This window comes from Mustela nigripes, chromosome 17 (genome assembly GCF_022355385.1).
Source record: "Mustela nigripes isolate SB6536 chromosome 17, MUSNIG.SB6536, whole genome shotgun sequence".
Taxonomy (NCBI): domain Eukaryota; kingdom Metazoa; phylum Chordata; class Mammalia; order Carnivora; family Mustelidae; genus Mustela; species Mustela nigripes.
In genome coordinates this window covers 33,533,754-33,552,695 of record NC_081573.1, presented here as the reverse complement: position 1 = coordinate 33,552,695, position 18,942 = coordinate 33,533,754, and the positions used below count along the sequence as shown (strand labels likewise).

The 18,942-nt window shown below is 57.5% G+C and overlaps 1 protein-coding gene across 4 annotated transcripts in view; it reads right to left on the bottom strand.

The window, feature by feature from the left end:
* ADGRG1 (adhesion G protein-coupled receptor G1) overlaps nucleotides 1-18,942 on the bottom strand; it is a 37,927-nt gene that overhangs the window by 2,163 nt on the left and 16,822 nt on the right. For 3 of the 4 annotated variants that reach the window (XM_059382269.1, XM_059382272.1, XM_059382270.1), the window contains exons 2-13: nucleotides 9,488-9,585; nucleotides 8,508-8,930; nucleotides 7,738-7,870; nucleotides 7,015-7,162; nucleotides 6,324-6,455; nucleotides 5,875-5,991; nucleotides 5,613-5,658; nucleotides 5,252-5,355; nucleotides 4,118-4,236; nucleotides 2,101-2,369; nucleotides 957-1,065; nucleotides 328-596 (exon numbers count right to left, since the gene is read on the bottom strand). In XM_059382269.1, the coding sequence (XP_059238252.1) occupies nucleotides 328-596; nucleotides 957-1,065; nucleotides 2,101-2,369; nucleotides 4,118-4,236; nucleotides 5,252-5,355; nucleotides 5,613-5,658; nucleotides 5,875-5,991; nucleotides 6,324-6,455; nucleotides 7,015-7,162; nucleotides 7,738-7,870; nucleotides 8,508-8,930; nucleotides 9,488-9,551 (1,933 nt within the window). In that variant the 5' untranslated portion in view covers nucleotides 9,552-9,585. Of the gene's footprint in view, nucleotides 1-327; nucleotides 597-956; nucleotides 1,066-2,100; nucleotides 2,370-4,117; nucleotides 4,237-5,251; nucleotides 5,356-5,612; nucleotides 5,659-5,874; nucleotides 5,992-6,323; nucleotides 6,456-7,014; nucleotides 7,163-7,737; nucleotides 7,871-8,507; nucleotides 8,931-9,487; nucleotides 9,586-18,389; nucleotides 18,646-18,942 lie in introns of all 4 variants that reach the window. The other variant, XM_059382271.1, reaches the window with a different exon arrangement.

The following is an 18,942-nucleotide window of genomic DNA, read 5'->3' as shown; positions in this document are numbered from 1 at the left end:
TCTTCACTCGAACTGCCCTCCTCTCAGAGGGGCTGCGTGCTTGCTTGTCACCCCGGTCTTTCCCACAGGAGATGAGCTCCATGGAAGGAAGGCCCTCACCCAACCACTTCACAATGTTAGCCCCAAGGCTTAACACAGGGCCGACACAGAGCAGGTACTCAATAAAGACTTGTCATCTATGGCCGGGGCAGGGGGCACTTAACAGCTGGGAAGACCGAGGCCTAGAGAAGGGAAGCCTTCGATTTGAGTCCATATGCTCCCTGCCCTGTGCCCCACGTGTGGGGCCCGGGCCTGGGGGCCAAGGGGTGGGGTCTTCTCCATGCCTACCTTGGAAGGAGGTGACGATGCTGAAGAAGTAGAGGACAACAAGCTGGAAGGTGCCCGAAGCGAAAGAGAAGAAGACCAAGGCCCAGGGCAGACCGAGGACCAGGCTGAGACCCAGCAGCGTCAGCACGTGGGGCCACTTCTGGGCGTGCGGGCGCAGCCGCAGGATCTGCACCACCATGGTGCCCAGCATGGCCGTGTTGAACAGGAACACCAGGCTGAAGAGGCCCAGGTTGGTGACATGGTTGACCAGCGAGTCCCGGATCCAGCACCTGGGGGCAAGGGTTCAGCACACAATGGCGGGGCTGGTGCCTCAGTGAGCCCGAGTGCCCGGAGACACCGCGGACTCCTAGGGGGACATTACTTTCCAGCTCTCCCCTGTGCCTTCGTCCTCTCCAGCCTATTCCCACTCGTGCCAAGAAACCCAGTTGCGACTCAAGGTCACTGGCGAGAGATGGGCAAATCTGGGCCTGTGCTCACCCTCCCTGAACCCCCAGCCACTGCCAGGCTGGCACCTCCAGCAGCCCCAGGGCCCAGGAAACCCCCCGATCAGCGTGGCCTCAGCCCAGGCTGCTCTCTGGCCCCTGAACCACAAGGCCCATGTTCCAGCCCTGCCATACTCAACCACTCACATGGAAGGGTAGATGACACTCTCTGGGGTCCTCTGGACAGCCAGGATGATGGGGCCGTAGTTGTTCACATCCACAAGAGCCACCAACATCACCAGGAAGACGGGGAAGCCTGCAGGCCGCAAAGCATAGAGCTCAGGCTCCCACCCTCTGTGGCATGCCCCCTCCCCTGCCCTCCGGCAAGACCTTCTCTCGGGCTTATGCTCCGCTCGATCTGGGGTGGGTCCTCTGTGATCAGACCCTCCCCTTCCCCCACTCCAGTTTGGGTTTCCCATAGGGAGCCCTATCTCCCCTGAACTTCCCCCTTCCACCATCCCAGGGGGCCGTGGGAGAAAGGGCCTGCCTTTCCCTGCCGAGGGGCAGGATGTCAGAAGGGGAGATGGGAGGCACAGACTGGGAAGGTGGGGGACAGCTGAAGGGGGGACTTCCAGAGTCTGCACTGGGCCTTGACCTTGTCCATGGGCTGGAGCTGGAGAGCTCTCCAGAAAGGGTCACCCACCACCAAACACTGGGGTCTTGACACAGAGCTAACTCTGAAGGAATTTTATGTAAAACAATGGAGGGAGCCAAGAAAGGGCCAGATGAGAAACACAGAGGAGCAGCAAGTTGGGTGAGGGACATGGGGAGTTTGGAGGGCCGGTGCAACATCCAGAAGGACTTGTGGTGTGCCCCCTGGGCCTCCAAATCTGACTGAGAGGTCTTGGCCATGGGTAAATTGGGTGGTCTTGGCCAAGAACAAATGCCAAAGCTATGCGGAATCTGCTATATAAGCTTAAGAGGATCCACAGACAGAGCCACCACCAGCCTCGGTGAATTTGGTGAGTGGAGGACTGGATGACAGCCCACTCCTCCCCCAACTGGGTGCCTCAGAGCAGTGCACAACCTGCACATCCATATGCAATATCTCTGTCTACAAACCCCCTTTAAGAAGAGTGAGCCATGTGGAGAATATGTGTTTCTTGGGGCAGTGCTCCCCACTTTATCTTCCTTAAGGGAACCTTAACCTAGCCAAAGTCAAGAACAACTGAGAATGGGTGGGTGAAGGGAACAATCAGAGAGGTAAGCAGAGAAGTGGAACCAGGTGCCTGCATTTTACCTAGTAGGAGAGTCAGGTCTGAGGGCCCAACAGCGCCCTCTACCAACTTACCCCAGCCCATGATGCTCAGCTTGAGCAGGTAGCCAGGGACATAGGTGCCGAAAACCTCGACCACCAGTCGGTAGAGGTTATAGCCCTCAAGGCCCATCCAGCAGAGGCAGGCGAGCAGAGAGAAGTGCAGGAAGATGGCACTGGCACGGCAGCCAGCCTCAGAGTCCGTCAGGGCCACTGGTTCGCTCAGCAGGAAGCTCACGTCCAGCAGGAAGACAGCCAACAGCAGGTTCATGTGCACTTTGATGGTGTAATCTCGAGGCTTCCTCCTACACACGAGAGGGGGTGGGGTCTCCCTGGTGTCCAGCTTGGAAAGGTGATGGCTGGACTCCTCCTCCAGGCAGTCTTCCCAGGGTACACACATACACACACACACACTCTCTATCCCATCCCTATGGCTGCAGCCAGGTCATCCCTGTGCACCTACTGTGTGCCCAGCACTCACAGGCTAGGGCCCCATGAGAACATTGAACAACAGATTTAGCCACAGAGAGAGCAAGCAGGACAAATCCAGCCACTATAGTCAACCAGATGCTCCCAGAGTTGGAGGGAAAAGACTGGATTTGTTGCTGTTTTTGGAGAATCCATGCCACCTGTCCTCCTGTCTGTCTGCATAGTCATGTGTCTGTGAGCCGACTGTGTCTGTCAGCCGACTGTGGGGGGAAGGGAGGACAGTATGTCTGTCTGTCTGCAGGTTTGCAAGTCTGTGAGCACATCCCAGCACCCCTCCCACCTCAGGACTCTACCCATCCAGGGAGGCAAGGCTGGCATTTCCTCCCTGGGCCCCCACCTGTGCACTGCCCAGCACCACCCACCATCTATGCCAGAGGGCATGACAGGATAGCCACGCCCATCCACCCCTGCCACCAGCTACTGCCTTGGGCTGCTCCCTCCCCCCACAGTTCACTCGTCTATTAAGTTTATGAAGTGGGAGGACAGCCCCCCTCATTGGGTAAAGCCTCAGTCCCTAAGGTTCCCTGGCCCTGAACTTGGGCACTTTTGTGATCCATGGTTAGGGCTGGAGGGCTCGGCCACTGCCCTCTGGCCTCCCCTGAGCCTGCCAGGTGTCCCCTGTCACCACTCCAGCCCCACCATGTGCACAGCTGCAGGCTCACATAACACAGTCACTTAGGTGCCCGCAAGCACAGGACTCCATCCCCCCTTCCTCGCACGTGCAAGCATGTGAGCACGCTCTAGGTGCTCGCACCCACAGAATTTAGAGCGCCCCCCCCCCCGCATGCAAACGGACCCAGGCCCACGCTGCAGGTGGACCTCCACTTCAGCCAAGCTCAGCGCTGACCATCCAGACCCCTCCATGCAGCCGGTGTGAGGAGAGGTGAAGGCGCTCCTTCCTCCACCAAAGCCTTCCTGCAGGCACCGTCTTCCTCAAGACACCCAAATGACAGAAATGGAGCGACAGAATCTTCCATGGGGGGGACAGGGTAGGCTTTGTCAAACTTGATTGCTCGCAGGGGCCAGGCCTTAAATCAGACACCGCATGTACGCCTGCCTCTGCCCCTTCCTTGCTGTGTGGCCTCAGGCAAGTCCCTTACCCTCTCTGAGTGCTCTTTCACAGGGCCCTTGTGAGGACTGAACCGATTTCATGCATGTAAAGCACTTAGAACAGTGGGTAGCATGTGGGAAGCTCCAAGAAGGTGTTAACCATGATTATAATTGTCAACATCCTATTATTATGGGCTCCCAGGGGTGATACATCTGATTCTTCCAAGGCAGAAATCTAGATTTTTATGTCACCTCTCCCTGTGTTCAGTGTTGGCAGATAATAAAGTTTTTAAGTATCATGTCATCCGAACACCACGGATCTAAGGAGACACAGCCCCCGGAGGTCGGCTGACTTTAGTTCCCAGGGCTCCTTCCTGCAACCACACACACATTTTGGGGTGAGTCAAGCCGATCTCCAGGGTGGGTCTCCATGGTTGTGGGGTCCCGACCCAGGGGCCCAGAATGAAGGTTCTCCCTGCCCCCGCCTTTCCCCCACCCCTCCTGCAGGCCCTACCTGGAGCAGAGGTAGGCAGCAATGGTGAGGACGCAGGCCAGAGCGGAGATGACGCAGCCCACGTAGGAGACGAGGGTCAGGTAGTGTTTGTGTACGGCATCTACCTCCACAGAGGCAACCTGGGTCCACAAGACAGGCAGGGGCTGGCCTCAGTGTCCCCAGCTTGACACTGAGGGATTGCCCCAGGTGAAGGCCAACCTGAGCCTCCCGGGGTGGCCTGGAGCATCCGTGAACCACCACCACCCAGAGCTGAGCAGAGGCTGGTCCGTGAGTGCATTCTTTGGAAGGGGAGGGGGTCTACAGTTCTCACTGACTCCTCAAAAGGGTGCCCCCACCCAGCACAGTCAAGAACCCTCCACTAGAGGGCGCCCGGGTGGCTCAGTCGGTTAAGAGTCTGCCTTCAGCTCAGGTCATGATGTCAGGGTCCTGGGAATAAGTCCCATATGCGGCTCCAGCTCCCAGCTCCCAGCAAGGAGCTGGCTTCTCCCTCTCCCTCTCCTCCTCTCTCCGCCCATACTCTCTCCCTCTCTCCCTCTCAAATAAATAAATAAAATCTTTAAAAAAAAAAAAAAAAAAAGGACTCTCCACTAGAGAATCCCTTTTCCAGCCTGACACTCATTTTTTTTCTAGAACTCAACACCGGCGTGAGCATCCCACACCCAGGAGGTTTGGAAGACCATGTTGATCCTCAGAAGCTGGGTCCCAAGATTCTGGGAGACTGAATGTAGGACACAAAGCTTCTGTGATCTTGGGGACACTGAAGTCCGTTGTGAGGTTCTACACAACGGGCCTCAGTATCCCCTCTAGGGCTCTTTGGAAACGTACTTGTGCCCTTCCCTCAGCCTGTGGAATCAGAATTCTAGTTTAGGGCCAGGAATCTGCGTTATTATCATGCACCCAGATTTAGGAATAAAGAGCAACAAAGTCTTTAGTGACCAGCTCTCTTGCTTGCTAGCTGTGTGACCTTAGGTAAATTGCTTAAGCTCTCTGAGCCCTGGTTTCCCCATCTATAAAATAGGACAGCAACAGGAGACACCTTGGAGGTTGGTGTGGGGAACAAATGGCATATTTGTGGAAGGTGGCTGGCAAAGCCAACCCAAGGTATGGCTGCGAGGCAGGAAGGGGACCACTCACCATCAGCACCGCAAAGTACGTCAGGTGGTTGCAGTGGCAGGATGTCTGCGTCTCTCTCCGGTTGGTCTCACACCCAGCATCACTCCAGCTCCCCAGGCCGCTCGCTGAGGAAGGGTTCCGTGATGCTCTGATCAAGGCCAGTCCCTCAGGACCCCACTGGACCCCCCCCCCCCAAAATGCGTAACTGTGCCACTCTTCTGAGCCTTTGCTTCCCTTGGCAAATATCTAGTCTGCCATCATTCCTTCTTCAAAGCCCACTTTCTCCAGGAAGCCCTCCCTGATTAACACCATCACCCTCACTCTCCGGGACCCCCTTTCTCCTCCAGATATCCACCCAGCTCAGAGAACCCTCCACACTCACATGTTGGGTCTTCCACCCAGAATACGCACTGGAGAGTCACGTTTTTCTGTAGGGACAAGAAAGGAGAGTGGACCCCATTACAGCCTGCTCCTTTCTGGGTCAAACAGAGGAAGTCAGTGTCAGGCCACCACGCTGTGTATAGACCTGACCGGCTGAGGCCCTCAGCCAGCTGATCATTTTGTTAAAGACGAGAGGCCCAGAAAGCAGGGCAGAAAAGACAAGCAGAGGCCCTCGTCTCCTTGGTGGGTTTGCCTGCACTCACCGGCTGTGGCTGGTGCTGGAAGGTGAGCACCACAGGCTCCGAGAGGTTGGCTACTTTGGTGTTCTGCACGACAATACCCAAGACCTTCTCACCCAACACTTGACTGGAATTCTTGTCCTGGATACAAGAGATGGGGGAGGAGGAGAAGGGTGTGAGGGCTCAAGGCTGAGAAGGCCCAGATGTCCCCTCGTTTCTCTAGACTCCTGTCTCTCCCCCACACATTGCTCAGAGATGCTGAGTCTCCCTCTGGCAACAGTTCTTGCACATGTAGTCATTTACACTGTAGCGAAAACAACATAATTTAGCATTCTCCTGGGGAGATTCACACGTCACAGTTCCATTTCTGACCTTACAAGGAAAGGCTCTGACTTCTAGATGAGGGGGCTTGGCTCTATGCCTGCCTTCTACCTCCCCATCAGACAGAAACTGCTTTCCCTGGGGCTCCCCACCTGGAACAGAGCTTGACTGCTGAAGTCCACCAGGAGGAGTCTCTTTTCGGCCTCCCCTCTCCGGCCTTTGGTCTTCTGGAAGAGTGTGCCGGGCAGTAGCACGGAGTACTCTTGGATCTCGCTCTGTCCCTCCTGCAGACCAGAATCCCCATGGCACTCAGCCAGAGGTGGGCTCCGAGGCCTCCACCCACCCCCGCCCCTAGCACCTTCCCCGGGCACTGCCATCTCGAAGCCTGCCTCCTCCTGGAAGCCCTCCTTTTCTTGGCTCCAGTGCTGGCTGGGAAGCCTGGTGGGTAGAGCCCAAAGTTCCGGGGGCAAACAGGCCCGGGAGACTGCTGTGCCATCTGGGCTACGCAGGGTGGGGAGGATGGGGGCAGCGTGGTGGCTCCTAACAGGCCCACTCGAGGGGCAGTCTCGAGACTGACATGCACACACAGGTGTTTGGGGGTCTTCTGTTCACGTGGGGGGTACCGTGAGAGCCTCTGATGCCGTTCACCCCACCCCACCCCATCACCACCACTCTGCTAGGAAGGGTCTTGTGTTGCGGGGCAGCCGCTCCCAGGGTATTCCCTGGGCCCGAGACCTTCCTTGTCAGCACAGATCTGGCTCTCAGAGGCCCCTGGGGAAGGGTGTGTGTTCATGCTTCCGTGTCTGCTTCCAGCCCCGGCCAGCCTGGCCCCTGACCCCTGACCTCGCGCCTGGAGTGGATGTGCAGGCCCTCGAGGCTGGCGGTGGGGTGCAGCTTCCACACTGTGGCGTTGACCAGATCCTCCTCGAAGGACAGCGTGTCCCCGGGGAACTTCACAGAGGTCAGCTTCGACTCCAGGCTCTGCAGCCTCCTGGCAGGGGGAGAAGGGGTGGGGAGGTTGATCCTGGCGGGCAGGGAGATGGAGCGAGACGGGGAATCTCGGCGGAGACACAGGAAAAGAGACAGACTGAGACAGGGGAAGGAGGGTCAGGGGACAGCAGGGAGGGAACAGGAGAGAAAACAGCCCTAGGACAGTGCTGGCTTGGGACAGAGAAGGCCTGGGGGTGAGTGGGAGGCAGTGTGAGAGGAAGTTGAAATGACAGAGCAAACAGGAAAGGGGGGTGATCCCGAGCACCAGGTTCCAGGCCCAGCTGTGCCTGGAATGACCCGCTCTGTGGCCATGGAGCAGCCCTACCCATCTTCGGGCCTCAGTCTGTCAAGCTCTCAAATGGGCCCATCGGTTCTCCTTTTTTGGTGGGGAAGAGGGCTTGGGTGGCTGTCTGGGGATGGTGATATTTGTTTTTACAAAGGTCAGGGGTTTGTCCTGCGGGGCTGCATTTTGATTCCTCCCCAGGAGGTGGAAAGACGAGGGAACATTCCGGCCCCAGGAGAAGTCTCCATCGCGCCTCCCTGTCCACGTCCGGGTCTGGGGGGGGCCACACTTACTGGCTGGCGGGGGTGGACGAGGGCCTCCTCGAGATCTTTCCAGGGTGCCTCAGAAGCTGGCTGAGCTGCTCGAGGTCCTTTTTCAGCTCGCACATGTCCACCGAGGCATTGTGGGAAGCTTTCTGGGGAGGATCTGGAACAGGGGACAGACAGAGGCTGTTAACCAGGAGCCAGATGCGGGCCACACCCGTCCTACTCCCATTTAACCCTCTGGGGACTGTGAAGGCCTCTCTCCCCAGTTTTACAGAGGTTGAAACTGAGCCTCCAAGACAAGGGTGAACCCCCCAAGGTCACCCAGAAGCCGGCCAGATAAAGGCTCTGTGCCACACGGGACCCTCCAGCAACTCTAGCCCTGGCAAGGCTGGCCGGGACACACCTGCCTGGGTGCCCTTCTGTCTACACATCTGGAGCTGGGAGGGCCTACCCCGGGAGGGCTGTGAGGGTGAGGGGCTTCAGGGAGCCTCTGGCTTCTGACGCCCAGTCCCATCTGTCCACACTTTCTGCTCCCATCCTGGGCAGGCCTCATCTTCCTTCACCTGGACCTCCCCTGCAGCTTCTGGATGGGACTTCGCCCCTCTGCCTTCACCTCTACCTTTCCACACACCTTCCTGAAGCACACCTTGGATCACAAGCCTCCCATCTCAGATACCTTCAGTGGCTCCCCACTGCCTGGGAACAAAGCCCAAGGTCGTGACCTGTCACGCAGACCCAGGTCACTGCCCGGCCTCCCGGCCTTTGTCCAAGTTGCTCCTGCCCGGAAGTTGCCTTACTGTGGAAGGAGAAGGTGAAGCCAGCAGCACTGGGCAGACTGGTGTTCCGGGGGCTCCACCAGGAGGTGACAGAGGTGGCAAGCAGTGGGGGGCCTGGACCCAGGCTCTCCTTGTTGTGCCGGAAGCACAGGAGTCCAGAAGCTTGGTTACTCAGCAAGAAGTTGCTCTTGCCATAGTGGAGTTGCAGAGTCCCCGCGTGGTGGTTCCAGTACAGGCAGAAGTGGTAGAGGCCCCTGGGCTCAGGGAAGAGCTGGGAGGCCGGGAGCACCGCCGGGAAGGGAGCGTGGATTGTGAGGGCTCCCTCTGAGTTCTTGATGGAGATGTGCAGCTCTGACGTCTGCTTATAATGGAGGCTGCTCTTCTGTGTCTGGTTCCGCTGGCCACAGAAACGGAAGTCTTCACGGGGGCCCCCACCATGGGTACCTGAGGAGATAAAGACTACAGATGGGACTCTGGGGCAGGGAGCAGCCAGGGGGCAGGAGAGGGATTTAGGCCTTGGGCCCAGAATACTGGATCCCGGCACCTGAGATCTAGCACGTTCCAAGGGTCTATACCTCAAAGATCTGCAAAAATGTGAATGTGCCCTACTCACAAATTACCAGCTATGAATTATGACAAGAACTAAAAATTAATAATAATTTCAAAGGCAAAAAACATTTCAATAGCAATAAAGTATGTCATGAGGCCATGTCTGCCATAGACTGTCATGCAGGCTGTGCACTGCACAAGGATGCTCTGGCTGCAGAGCTGAGTGAGGCCAAAACCCAGTCCATGCTCCCAACCCCAAACTGTGCACTGTGGGGCTGCATCCCCATAAAGAAGGGATGCTTTTTTCTGCAAGATACCATACACTTGCTAAGCTGCATCTAAAGTCTTGTGCCTGCCCAAAGGGATTAGTGGATATGCTAGCAGCTGTCCTACAGATGGGGGTGCTGTAATGTAAGTCACAACAGTCCCGGGGCATCCCTGAGATCGCCTACCTTGAACCAGGAAGAGCAGACCTAGCGAGAACAGCACCATCTGCTGCAGCACTTGGGAGGCCATCTTCCTCTCCAAGGTCACCCTGAGAAGTCAGCACCTGAAAGAGGCCAGAAGTGTTAGCCGGGGCCAGATCTGCAAGGTGGTTGGGCCAGCCCTGCAGAGGGGGAGGCCAGTGTATCTCTGGTGTGGGATGTGAGGTAAGGAAGCAAGTGTGAAAACAGCCCACGGGTCTCCCCAGAGCTGCCAGAAGCTGATCATCAAGGGGCAGCGGCCATCTGGAGCCCAGCCAAGTTCAAGTCCTGGCTCCTTCTCACACATGCTGCATGACCCAGTGCAAATCACAGAAAATAGGACAAATAATAGTACTTGCCTCTAGACCCAGCAGTGCTGGGGTCATCTTGGCTAGAATCTGGTGGGCAAGGCTCCACAGCAACAGCTGGAACCTCCCTCACCATCTTGCCCCTCCAGGAAAAGGGTGGCTCTTCGGATTCCCCTCCAGGAGCCTCACCATCATCATCCCCAAGACCCAGCTCAGAGAACACCTCCTTCGGGAAGCCTTCCCCAACTCCCTCTATAGTCAGTCCTGGCCTCCTTTGGTTCCCACCACTGACCAGGGCTGCCTCTGTCCCCCAGGCAGTGCAGGATGGTTCATTCCCTCCTCAGCTAATGAGGAAGCTCCTGGTGCATCTCTCGGACAGGGCTTAGTGCATGGGGGTTGCTGGACAAAGGCTAAGCAGTTGGACCCTGGAATGAAATGAAGGATCAGCGCTCCCACAGCGCCCCCTGCAGGGAACAGTGGAGAAGGGTGCTTCCTGTCCTGACCACCAGGGAGAGCCAGATCCCAGCTGCCCCCAACTCCTCCCCCCAACCACAGCTGGAAAAAGGCAGAGGTGTGTTCCAATCTGATAGGGAGACACTGTCAGTGTGGCGGAAGTTGGGGGAGGTTTGGTTTCTCCTTCGCAGTTCCACCCGGCATAGAGTGGGCACTCCTGCCCCCCCCCCCGGCCCCCATTAGCTGAACACCAGTCTGCCAGCCTGTGCTCTCCCACCACACCCCTGTACCTTATTCGTTGTCACTTCAAGCCTGTGAAGTTGGCTCTCCCGTTAGTGCCTTTCCCAAACAGGGATTCGGAAGCCCAAGGGGTTAAATGACCTGCCCAAGATTATTCCAGAGGCCAGGCTTTCCCAGCCTGGTCAGGACTGTGATGCCTGGTAGTCAACTGCATGCCCGCCCCTTGGAGAGACTGGCCCCGGCCAGCTGGCCCCATTACTGAATGAGGCGCCGACACCCATGCAGCCTTCTTCAGTTCACAGGGAACTGTGTATGGCTGTGGCAATATGTGCCATCATTTGCCACAAGCCTGGTAAAGGGAAGTTGGAGACCTGGGTACTGCACGAGCAGTCTCTGTTTAGAGGAAGCCAAAGGGGGCTTCCAGGAAGAGGTGGCTTTTGGGCAGAATATTGGAGGGTTGCATTAAAGGGATGGGGTACCCAGGCAGGAGCTCATTGTCTCCTTCCTTGAACTAACTTGACCCCCTGAAGCTGGGCCAGTCTCCTATGTCCCACCATGCATAACAGAAGCCCAATTTCCAGGTCCACGTCAGTCCAGTCATTGGTCAGCTTGACTCATCAGCTTGCCTCTGTGGCGTCACATGACCCCTTAGAAGAAGGCTTTGAAAGTGTTTTAGGGAACGGTCCCTGTCACCCAGGTTGCGATTTTAAGATTTCACTCTGTCCTCTCTGAGCATTTTGGTCCCTTTTGTAACCACGTCCTGTCACCTCAGACCAACAGGAGGAAACCCAGCCTCTGGAGGCAGAGACATAGCCCTCCTGGACCCTCTTCTTTTCAACCCCTCCTGCCAGTCCCTGCTGCTAGCTACCTCTGATCCCTCATCCAAATGTCACCTCCTCCAGGCAGCCCCCCTCTCTGCAACCATTGCTCTACACTTATGAACTTGTAGCTGACAGATCACTTAGGGACTTGGTCCAAATTCTCCATTTTATAGTATCTGGATTCAAGGCCCAGAGAGGACCAATGGCTTCCTGACAATCACACCGCAAGCAAGGATGCAGCTGGTCAAAACTCCATGTGCCTCTGTGGCCCACTGGCCTTCAAAGTAAGCTACCCCTGTGGGTAAACAAGGGCCCTGGACAGGGCAGAGTCAACCATTTTTGCAACAACCCTCCTGGACTGAGCTTTGAGAGCAAAAAGGCTGAGACAAAGAAGTGACCTTCCAGTCACCGGAGGGGCACAAGCGAGGTTGCATGAAGTCCCGCGAAGGGGATTCCAACACAGACGACCAACTGCATGACTCTGACCCTTGCAGGCTCATCTCCACTCTACCCTGGCTGTTTCAACAGCCACTCCAAGGTGGATCACTCTGTCCCCAAGGGCATTCTTGGGATTTGAGGGGGAGGGTCTGCCTGGCTTCCTTTAACCGGCTCTTAAGCCGTGGATTGGACTCTGGAGTCAGACTGCCTGCGTTCAACTCCAGCTTCTCCTGCTTGTTAGCTGTGTGTCCTTGGGCTAGTTCCTCACCCTCTCTGGGCCTCACTTGCCACATCTGTACTTGAAGTGATACTTGTAAAGGACTTAGAACACGGCCACACATGTAGTCGGCACCCTAGGTGTCAGCTAAATATCTCTGCGTACTTTCTGACCGGCTTATGCCTGCCCCTACGTCAACCCCCCAAGGACTGTCACCGGGTCCGACCCCCCCCCCCCCCCACTCTCCGGGCCCCCTGCCTTGTGGTCCTAGCCAGCTCAGCCTCCAGAGCACCTTGACGGGAAATTCTTAGAGCATGAAACTTCCCTTCCGGGAGCGCAATGGGAAGCTTGGAACCCCACCCAGAAAACCTCCATGCTTGCAGCCCTGATGTGAGGCTGCTCAGAACCCTCTGAGGGGCAGGAGAGCAGGGCCGGGGACAAAGAGAAGATCCCAGCCCTTACCGGGAAGGGGGAGGGCACTACCCAGCTAGTCTGCTTGGCACCTTCCCAGCCCGTTTCACACCTCAGAGAACCCTGCCCACTCTCGTGGCACCCTCTTCCTTTCCTCCATCCCCTGCCTCTGATTGGGGGTGGGGGGAGGGAAGGTAGGCCACCCCCAAACCCCATACACACAACCCCCCCCACACAGCCAACTCAGATGCAGTCAGCATCCCTGATGGGGACCACAGTCTCCCAGGACCTCCAACAGGGCTGCAGAATGCCCTGGGCACCACCCCGGGAACCCCCCATGTGGCTCAGCCAAGGAGGGAGGGGTCCTGTGCTCTGGAGGCTGAACCCCAGAACGAGGAGCCAGGGGCCCATACGTGGACCTCGACACAGACTGCAAGGGCAGAATCATGTCCCTTGTCTCTGAGCCGCAGACTATCAGAGGACAGGACAGGCCTCCGCTATCTAAGACCCTTAAAACCAACCATCAGCACGCAGGCAAGATCAGACCTCACACAGCACTGGGCCAGGGCCAGGGAGCCGTTGAGAGGGGGACTCTAACGGCAGTACCCCAATGATCCCAGCAGAAGCATCACGTGAAATCCCCAGAGCCACTCTGTGAGGCTGGTCTCACTGCTTTGCCATTTTATGGTTGAGGAAACTGAGGCTAGGGAAGGGTTAGCCGATCCAAGATCACCCCAGAAGGAGCCAAGACACAGACCTGCATCTCGCCCTAGAGAACCCCTGGCAGAGGTCCTAGACATGCATGCCCCCCCCCCCCCACTTTGGGAGTTCCCTCAAAGAAAAGGAGCTAAGAATGAGGGGGCAGCCAAGACCACTGGCAGGTGCCGACAACTCCAGTCTGGGAGAGAGGGTCTGAGGACCAAGTCCCCCAAGGGAGATTCCCCTCCCCCCTCCCCTGCTGGAACAGCTGCCCTTGACTTCAGGCCTTCCGTAAACACACACAGGGAACAGAACGGTCCAGCCCAGCTTAACACAATGAGGGCCACCATCCCAAGGTCCCCAGGACACAGGCAGAGCAGAGGGTGGCCAGGGCTTGCCTAAGCCCACCCTTCCCACCCACCCCCAGTACTGGCTGGGCCCAGGAGAAGGAGCTCTGGTTCCCGTCAGACCCAGCCCTGCCCATCCTCATGGTCGGGGAGGGGGCACTGGGCAGGGGACCTGTGGCTCACTTTCTCCCCACAGAGGCCTGAGTCACTTCCTCTGCCATCCGTGTCGAGCCACGAGTCACCACTGGCCCAGTCCAGGCTCCTGGAAAATCCATTTCCTCTGAGGACGGAGGTGGAAGTTGAGTGGACAGGACCTGGTCTGGTTGGCTTGGAGTTAACCCTTTGCAACCAGGCACCTCTCCAACATACTTAGTAGGCTGATGCCCAGACCTGCCCTACCACCACAACTGCTCTTCTAGAAGTTCATATCAGAGGTGCCCAAACTCGCCCGTGGGTCAGAACCAAGCCAGGGAGCTCACGAAAGTGCAGATTCCCCAGCCCCGCACCCTGAGGATCAGAGGCACCAGGTTTGGGGCAGGGCTTAGAGTCTGGCTTTAACAAGCATCCCATTGATGGACCCTCCTAGGGCTTGGAACCACGGGGTTCCAAGCCTGGGATAACAGTAGCCTTGTTTTCCAGAGAACATCAGAGATGAGGGGACCCAGGTCCAGATCTCTCAGCTGCTGAATCGCATGGCCTGGGCTGGGGGTGCCTCTCCACCCTGGCAAGGACACGGCAAGCCCCTCAATGGGTCGCTTGGTGCTTAGCCAGGTGCCGGCAACCTGGAAGGGGCTTCCCGAGGTGGAAAGGGAGCCCTAGAGTGGGTTCTCAGGTGTGAGCCTCATTCTTGTCTTCCTCGAGGGTGGGACAGAAGGGAGAGGACCCAGCTCAGGTGTCCTGCTCCAGCCTCCATCTCTGGCTGCTCTCCAGCAGCAGAGGCAGGGGCAACACGGAGCTGCAGGCTACCTCCTTGAGCCCAGGGGCAGAGGGCTCAGGAAAGAAGGACATGACCCTGGACAGAGACAAGGAAAGGAGTGAGTGAGTGGAAAGCCATGAGAATGTAAGCCCGCATGTGAGTGTGGGTGTGTGTGCACATATGCATGTACGGGTCTGCAGGGGAGCAAGGGGAAAGCAGAAGAAGGCTGGGAATGGGGGCAGGTTAGCTCTGCGGGGGAGGAACAGAGGGCTGCTCAGACCTCAAAGGGCAGCCCGGGAAGGCAGTTAGAACAGAACAGAGCACAGCGACGGCAGGTGCTTCCTCCGTGGCGGGTGAGGCAGGGGGGTGAGAAGACCCTCCGCTGGCACTTTCTGAATTATTTGAGAAAACTAAACCTTACTTAGAAACACCAGCTCTCCAACAAATCAATGGAGGGACCCACATCAGACCTGGGTGGGACCCAGGGCCATGCCCCATCCTAGACCAGCACACCCCCCCACCCTCGGCAGTGCCCACTCCCTCTCCTCCCTCTGCTCCCATTCTCCAGTGGGGTGGCCAAGCTCAGGCTAGGTGTCCACCTCGACTAGAGGTTCCCCCCGCCGCCCCAGCAGGGTGTTCTGGGCTGGCTGGGGGAAGCGGAGTGACTTCAGTTTTCAGGAATTCTTCTACAATAAAGGAGAATAAAAATTAAGCTGCCTGTCTGCCCCCAGAGGCTGGCGGATGCCAAGTCCGTGCCCACTCACTGCCTGGGGTGAGTCTCACATTCTTGCACCCGACCTGCTGGAGGGCCGTCCCTGCCCGCGTGGCCCCACCTCCCCGCGGTTCTGGTCTGGCCAAGTCCATGGGCAACGACTCCCTCCGTGTGCCCAGTGGGAAGACTGAGGAAGGGGGGAAGCAGAGAGCTGTCTCCTAGGATGGGAGGAAAGGGTCTGTTGGATAAGACTCCCCAAGAGTCTTATCCAGAGCCGCCCACCCTGAAGCCTGCTTTATCTAGCACCAGAACATTCACTTAAGGGACCTCAGAGAGGCCAACGTATAGTTACGCAAGCAGACGTGAGCCGGGGCTTGGATGTTCCTGCCTCTAAGCCTTTTCCACACACTGGTCCTCCTCCCTGGGATGTCAGCCTTAGGATGTTTCCGATGCCCTGAGCCTCGGGCCTCCACACCCCATCCCGCGGCCTCTGCACTCCAGCCCACAGTGCCTGGCCAGACCCCACAAGGTGGGGAGGTGGGGGAGGGGGCAGGGTCTGTCCAGCACAGTGGGAAGGACCCTGGAATCCAAGGAAGGGGATTTAGCAAGTGCTAAATCCATTTAGCAAGTGCTCAGTTTGTGCTGGTGTGGAGCAAAGCACTTTGCACAAACTACCACTCAGTCCTTACCGTGAGTCCAGGGAACAAAGGCTATTATGACCCAATTGAAAATTTAAAGTTTAAAGAAAATGAAATTAAAGTCCAGAGAGGTTAGGTGAGGCCCAAGATCACACAGCAAGTAGCCAAGCCAGAACTCAAACCCAAGGCCACCCAACCTCAAAGTCATGCTTTTTTGTCATGGTGGTCTCCAAAGTCCTATCCCTTCTCTGGGACTGTCTCCTCATCCTTACCATGTGGTTAACTTGCCAAAGCACTTTCCAAGAAGTAATAGTTCCCAAGTTAGAGAAATAATGCAGGCCCTGTTGGGTCTTATGTATTAGCATGTCAAAGGCTCTGATAAGTCCTGCAAAAAGAAAATCCACAGAGCTTGGTTGGGCTTAGTTTCCCAGCCCACTGTGATGGCACATCCTTTTTAGCATGGGCACCTGTTATCAACAGGAGAAGCAAGCTCTTTGCTGGCCACACAAGATAAGAAACCCGTCAGCACCCTCCCTCCCAGGCTCCAGCCCCTCCCTTTCCCTCAGAGGCCATTAGCTATCAGGAGATGGGCTTCGGGAGCCATTTAGACTGTGATGTTCCCCCAGGCAACTCATCATCATCCTTGACACTTCCAGGCGAGAGGTCCCTGGGGAGCCTGGGGTATGTGCAGCCCCATCCCACCTCCCTCCTGAGGGCTGCAGCAGTTCTTGGGGAAAGGGGCACTGCCAGCCCTGTCCCCCGCCTGGCCCTTCCATTAAAGTCCGCTACAGCCAGCTGGGCCCTCAGCCTCTCCTCAAGCAGCTGGGACACTTAGAAGACTTAGAAGATTGGAATTGAGAGAGAGAGAGAGGGAGGGAAGGGCAGAGAAAGAGAAAGAGGCAATATGAGCATGCCAGAGCTTTTAGAAGCCGAGAATCAAAGCCTCTTAGAATTCAAGAATGGATTACAGGGACTCGGAACCTAAAAAGAGAGATCAGAAAGGGTCCCAGATCTGGCTGAGGCTGGGTTCGGACTCAGGCGCCAGGGTTTTTCAGGATCAAGTTTGGGAAACCGGGTGCCAGCCCCATGCCCCTGGCACAGTGTGGGGCCTGCCCCCCCCGAAGCCTCCCCACAGCCGTCTCCTCAGGAGGCCGCTGAGGCTGGGCTCCAGAGCACCAGGACACACACCAGTCAGCACCTGCCCAGAGAATGCAGATGCCCAGAGCGGGGGTGGTAAGCGCTAGGTGTGCTGGGTCCAGAACTAACTGCAGCCAAGTGGCCCCGGGAACTTTTGGCCAGCCCATCCCCTCTCTGATCCCTGTCCTCATCTGTTTTCTCCATGGGCTGGGCCTCTGGATGCTTCCAGGGAAGACCAGGGCTTATGGCCCAGGTGGCAGCCAGGAGCAAAGAAGGTGCTTGGCCATCTCCTCCTCCTGGCCAGACTCTCTTCCCTCTCAAACCACAGGCAGACCTCAGCTGGCTGGCTGCAGTGTTCCTTCCCCATCTGCGTTCCCACACTGCCCAAGGCCAGGCCTACAAGGTCCGCCCAGTTAGCATCCTGCTGGGGCTGCAGATCAGCTACTCTGGGCCTGGCAGGGCGCCTGTCTTTGGAGTATAGCACCCTAGTATTCCCAAGGCCAGCCACGAGCCCTCCCTTTCTTTCTTCCTCCTCCGGGTCCCAGATCCCTGGCTGAGAGGTGCACAGGACACACGGCCAGGTGTCCTCCCCCAAGAAAGCTAGAGGCCTGGGAAGGGCAGTGGAGGCCCCGACCAGGATCCCACCAGCTCACTGAGCACCACAGTGTCCTCCATCACTATTCGCACCCCCCACCCCCACCCCAGCAGTATGCTCACCCGCTCCAGCAACACAGCTAACATTGATTAAAGCTCTTGGAAAATGCAAGACTGGAGTCTAAGCTCTTGACACAAAGGAACACAGTGATCCTCCCCCAAACCTTAAGAGACATGTGCCATTATACTCATTTAACAAATAAGGAAACTGAGTCCCCGGAAGGTGGTTCTACCTGCCAGGGACTGCCCAGTCAGCGAGGGGAGGGCACGAGATGCTGCCCCAGGACCTGGCTCCAGAACAGATGCTCTTGGCTTTGTGGCCCTTGGTTCTGTGGCCCGTTTACCCTTAACCTTACCTGACTGTTAGAAAGCCTTCTCTTTCAAACTTGCAGGAAAGGTGTTTGCAGGTGTATCTCCTTGGGGTTCCAAACACCCTTCCTCTGAGGGCCCAGGGGACCCCCCCATGCGGGGGATGCAGCCTCCCAACACCCCTCAGAGGCTTATCTGTGTTCATTGAAGGGGCAGCCCAGAGCTACAGTGTGGCTGAGGAGAGTGGCGTGGAGCCTTTACCCCCAACCACTTCCTCCCTGTGGCTGCTGTCTGACTCCCCCTGTGCATAGCCTCTGGGCCTCCAGAGGGTCCCTGCTCCCACCTAGCTCCACCCCCACCCCATCCATCAGCTACCCTAGCAGTGCTGGGGAGAAAGGGGAGATGGGGGAGAGGGATGGAGGGAGAAAAGAAAGAGAGGGGGAAGGGGAGGGAGGGGGGAAGGAGCAGGGGAAGGGGAGGCACAGCAGGGGAGGACCAGGAAGGGGAAAGGGAAGGGGGGGTGGGGGAACAGGGAGGCAGCACCAGGAATGAGAGGGATGGAGGGGAGAAGGGAGGAGGGGAAACTGTACCTGGGCTCCTCCTTTGTGGCATCGAGTGGACCGTGAACCGAATGAGCAGAGGGCTGCAGTCTGCTGGGCGGGTGGATCGTTTTCTGGGGAGAACTTTGAAGCTGAGCCACCCCAGCCCCTGCCCCCTCGCTGGAGCTTCAGACAAAGCGGGCAGCCACGGAAGAGGCGCGGGCTGCGAGCCCCAGCCACCAGCCCGGGAGAAGGGGCGCAGGTGACAGCAACCCCTGGCAACCGTTGCCCTGGCAACCGTTGGCAGCTGCAGGAAGGGGACTACGTCACTGCCCGGCTCCGACCCAGCAGAGCACAGGCGCCCTAACTTGTCCCGGACCCAAGTCTCCTGACTCCAACCCTGGCCGGACCAGGAGGGAGCCGGCAGGAGGAAGCGCAGGGTGGAGGGCGGAGGGTGACGGGTCACGGAGAGCAGCACCAGACACCTGCTTGAGTTTGTCAACGTTGACTTTAAACCAAATCCTTTTGGGATGCGGCGGGGGCCACCCTTGTGACCAGAGATGCCTATTAGCAGCTGCTTTTGCCCCTGGAGGCTGCCAGGCTG